This window comes from Priapulus caudatus, unplaced genomic scaffold (genome assembly GCF_000485595.1).
Source record: "Priapulus caudatus unplaced genomic scaffold, Priapulus_caudatus-5.0.1 Scaffold985, whole genome shotgun sequence".
Taxonomy (NCBI): Eukaryota; Metazoa; Priapulida; class Priapulimorpha; order Priapulimorphida; family Priapulidae; genus Priapulus; species Priapulus caudatus.
Window position 1 is genome coordinate 26,948 of NW_014578046.1, and position 4,658 is coordinate 31,605.

The 4,658-nt window shown below is 44.6% G+C and overlaps 2 protein-coding genes across 2 annotated transcripts in view; one reads left to right on the forward strand and one right to left on the reverse strand.

The window, feature by feature from the left end:
- LOC106814823 (putative uncharacterized protein DDB_G0271982) overlaps window positions 1–673 on the forward strand; it is a gene marked incomplete at both ends in the record, with an annotated part of 8,860 nt that extends 8,187 nt beyond the window's left edge. The window contains one exon of the mRNA XM_014819182.1: window positions 605–673. Within this exon, the coding sequence (XP_014674668.1) occupies window positions 605–673 (69 nt within the window). The remainder of the gene's footprint in view (window positions 1–604) is intronic.
- Window positions 674–774: 101 nt separating this feature from the next.
- LOC106814824 (transmembrane protein 106B-like) overlaps window positions 775–4,658 on the reverse strand; it is a 5,186-nt gene continuing 1,302 nt past the window's right edge. The window contains exon 3 of the mRNA XM_014819183.1: window positions 775–1,106. Coding sequence (XP_014674669.1) covers window positions 947–1,106 — 160 coding nt within the window. The 3' untranslated portion in view covers window positions 775–946. The remainder of the gene's footprint in view (window positions 1,107–4,658) is intronic.

Sequence of the window (4,658 nt, forward strand, 5' to 3'; positions counted from 1 at the left end):
GTTCATAATATAGACTCCTGTTAATATGTATATACATACATATCTGTATCTACGTATGTACATGTACACCTACACATACAGAACCTCTAAACATACAAACATGTACAGAGATGCACGCGCACACGTACACCGACGCATCAACAGCAAAACATAGGCGGCACTTCATCGCAAAGCAGCGTTTCTAGAACCTCCCACGGTAACTACGATTGGCCACAGCTGCCTGTCAGTCATGCCGGAGGCGGGAGCGTGAATTCGACCCTACAGCGGCGTCTAATATTATATTATATTATATTATATTATATTATATTATATTATATTATTGTCGTCAATTATGAAAATTTAAAACGAATTCTTTAATTTTCCTTTAAATCCTCGGCTCGTTTTCCAGTAACGCTTCATTTCCGTAATTGCCGGAAATGGCGCATTAAAAATTCCGGAACTTTTCCGGGGCTACCCCGGACAGGGATCAAACTACATGCTCTCTTTCTCTTGGAAAGGACGACAGGCAGATTCCTGACGTTTCCTGGCACACAACTGATGAGAGAGAGGGGAGAGAGAGAGAGCGGGGGAGGGAGAGAGAGAGATAGGGGGAGGGAGAGAAAAAGAAAGAGAAATAGAGAGAGAGAAAGAGAGAGAGAGAAAAAGAGAGAGACAGAGAAAGAAAGAGAAAGCGAAAGAGAGAGAGAGAGAGAGAGAGAAAGAGAGAAAAAGAGAGAGAGAGAAAGAGAGAGAGAGAGAGAGAAAGAATGAGAGAGAGAGAAAGAGAGAGCGAGATAGACATAGACAGACAGAGAGAGAGATAAAGAAAGAGAGTGAGCAAGAGAGACTACATCAGACAATACTTATCCGCTAGCTCTCTCGCCATTTCACTCTCTCGCCCCTCTTCTGCACACACACTCTCTCACACACGCTCACGCACTCTCTCCGCGACTTCTTCTCATCACCACTAGGTGGCGCCGGCGTCCGTCGTCGGCTGGGTCGTCGCCGGGGCAACGGTCGTCGTCGTCGTCGTCGTCGTGGTTGCGGTCGGAGCGCAGTTGACGTACTGGAACGAGGTGCGCGCGATCTGCTCGACGTGGTTCAGATAGGTCGTCTCGATCGTAACGCTGCAAGCAAGCAGAAATGCGCAAACGTTGGCAGGGTATTACTATTAGCCAGGAATGAGTATTGTGGGAGTTGTGCGCGAACGTTGGCGCGGGGAACGTTTGTAAGCGGCTTGTCAGGTTCGGGGGACGTGTGGTGGGGGACCGAGGTTGGGGCAATGCTAACATCCGTGAGAAATGCACGACGTTGGTGCGGGCGGACGTTTGTAAGGGGCTTGCTAGGTGTTTATTGATTGGGGGAGATTAAAAGCATGGGAGGCCAGTGGTTGAGCCTGTGTGACGATGAAAGGCAGTAATTCCGTATATTTGTATAGAGTATCCAGTAGGAAAGCTTTTTAAGTACCTTGAATGGGGTGGCCTCTAGCACAGAACTCACATGATGGTAGCTGAAGCGAATTAAGGGGCCACACCGGTAGAGCTCACAGCTAGGGAGCGTGGCCGCGGCTCGCCCCATCGCCTCGATCATGAACCCTAGTCAATATCATTAGTCGTAGGTTTTGCAATTTCTTGGACAGAACAGCTTTCCTTACCAGGCTGCTCAGGGGCGGCGCCAGAGTATTTTGATAGGGGGGGGGTGACGGTGCGGAAGCGCCGTTCGTCGCGCTTGCTCGACCCAGGGAGGTGTCTGTTGGAATTTTTTTTTAAATGCAGCAGAAATGGTGCGATTTGGTGCATACTTTTAAGCAAATTTCCCGATATAAACTGTTAATGTTCGACTTATATGTTTAACAATCATGAGACAGACAACTGCTGAAAAGGGGGGAAGGGGGGGGACTTCTAGTGGGGTCTGGAAATTTTTTTAAATTATAAGCTCTGAGATGCAATCTAGAGCCATTTCAGGGTACTCCAATCGCTCACAACTAGCAACACTTTTTGGTAGAAAAGGAAAAAATTATGCATATAACATCGTCACTTACTGTCAAATTTGGATGGGCACTGGAGAATTCCGTCTCTGTTGAGTGTGTCCAAAGTAAATGTATTTTGTAGACATACAAGCTCTTACGTAGGGAAGCTTTTATTTAGCTACACCCTGTATAAAGTGTATATAGTTTTTCCAAACGTTAAAAACATATTATGACACGGTTAAACCTGAGTGGTGCGACGAGGCTGTACTGCTGTTGATCAGAGTAGCGTTTACACCCCCATGTCGTGAGTTTGGTTAATGTGGGGGTACAGTCTTAAAAATTTACAGAGGTCTGGGCCCAAGGATAGAGAACATGGGTCCCAATAAAAGACTTTTAAAGACTTGAAATTAAGATAATTAAGATAAGATCTTAAATTTTTCTGCCGATAGATGGCGCCACTATGCGATGTACACTGTGTGCTATGTGCGACTTGGATATATACAGAGTTCTCTATCCTTGAACCGAGGTGGCCTTGAAGGTGTTGTCAACTAATTTCTAGCAAGAAAGGGGTCATTTGTTGTCGCAAAGGCGCGACAATACGTCATTTCACCCAGCAACCTCACCTTGTAATTTGTTTTGACGATTTTTCACGATTTCACGGCTCGCGTATTTCACGCGATTACAGTTACCACACATGTCGCGGCCGTCACATTTCTCCTCGACTTTGCCTGGGCCACTTATGCCACAGGCACTTGGAACGTCTCAATAAAAAAAATTAATGGTAAATAAACACGAAATGTACCAAAGTCTTAATGTTTCTCTAATCTATTTCGCCTATAATCACCTGTAAATGCCAGTCAAATGCTCATCTGCAACACACAAGTACACCGCACGCCCGCCCTGCGTCGCACAAACAACATGAATAAGAGAGTATTATGTATCACTCTCTATTAAGTATCACTCTCTATTAAGTATCACTCTCTTATTCATGTTGTTTGTGCGCCGCAGGGCAGGCGTGCGGTGTACTTGCGTGTTGCAGATGAGCATTTGACCGGCATTTACAGGTGATTATAGGCGAAATAGAGTAGAGAAACATTAAAGCCGCACTATGCGCATCCAAATCTTCAGTACTAGACTAGCAAATACTTCGTGTCATGCATAATCACACTACCTTATGACAAAATAAACTCTAGTTCCTCCCATTTCATTGCGCGTTTGCTTAAAACCCACAAGAGGTGAGAAAACTGGCATTCTGGCGCTAACGCCGACTTGTTTGCCAAACAATTTAGCCGCGAAGCGGTTCGGTGACGTCACATGTTTTTATCTTTGCTGCGCCCGTACCGCTGTACCGCGGCACCGCTGCACGGTTGCTTGGAGATTGGGGAACTGTCAACAACATCGGAAGTATTTTCAAATGCCTTTTATAAGACAACACGCAGTGAAATGGGAGGAACTAGAGTTTATTTTGTCATAAGGTAGTGTGATTATGCATGATAGATGTTGTGATTTGCTAGTCTAGTAGTAGTATAGACCGAATAATTCTGTCCCATATAACCTTTTTTATATTTTGGTGAGGGTTATATTGGGACAGAACGGGGTTCATTGAAATTTCGTGAGATCGCATGCAAAATGCATGCGCTGCATTATATCATTTTACTCATTTGTATTACGGCTTTACAATACTGTTCTGGATCTGACTTACCATTTGCGTTTGGCTATGTGCACTGTTTGTATTTTGTTATTGTGGGCTCTATCCCTAGTGTTATGTACAAAAAATACAATGGGAGTGGTCGGTAAGTGTACCAGTCTACTCTACCTCGTGTTACACTTGGTTACCTGCCCCGTAATAATGCTGTTGGAAATTAATTCACGATTTAATTCACAATGAAGATTTCTTGATGAGCTAGAAAACACTCAGATTTAATGTATGAAAATTAACATTATTTTACCAGCTAGCCTACACCAGTTGGTTGGGATTGATTGTCAGTTCAGATGCAAAATATTGAAAGCAAAAGGTTATACACCGTAGATTAATTATTAACACGCGTATATAAGATAGCCGAGTCGGTTTAGAGTTAGTGGTAGTGTTAGGGTTAAGGTGTTTCTAAAGGTAACAGTTTCTCAGTGTTTCGAATTTTCTGTGATCAAATAGCTGTAGGATCAGCGGGCCTGTTTTATCAAGAAGTTGTAGGCCCGCCATCGAAACTATCGGCGGCGAGCCGACGGGCCGACGTGAATTTCGAACACTGTGCGTACCTACAGCACGCCTTTGAATCCATCATGAGCGGTTTTTCCCAAGCTGGCCATTACCTCTTTTGTCTAATTTTCCGTCAGAAGAAACCCTGTATACGCTGTATATTTCGCGGTGGTTTAGTTTTCACGAATTACAAATAACAACACGCAAATAATTCCTAAAGAAAAATACCGAATATTTCATAATTCACCGACCGCGAAATTAACCGCTCGCGAAATTGTCCGTCGAGTCTGAATTCGCGAAAATATCTGTACGTGAAAAACATGGCGTATACAGTAGCAGGACCGTAGCCTGCCGGGGGGCAAGGGGGCAGCTGCCCCCCCCCCTAGATTTTAAAGCGGAAAAAAAAACAAGTGCCACGGAGCGACAGCGCTCATCTCACGTCTACTGCGGTGACTCTGTGGTGGAGTGGTGGGATTCTAGTAAACCATGTTAGTCCCAAATGTGTTCACATAC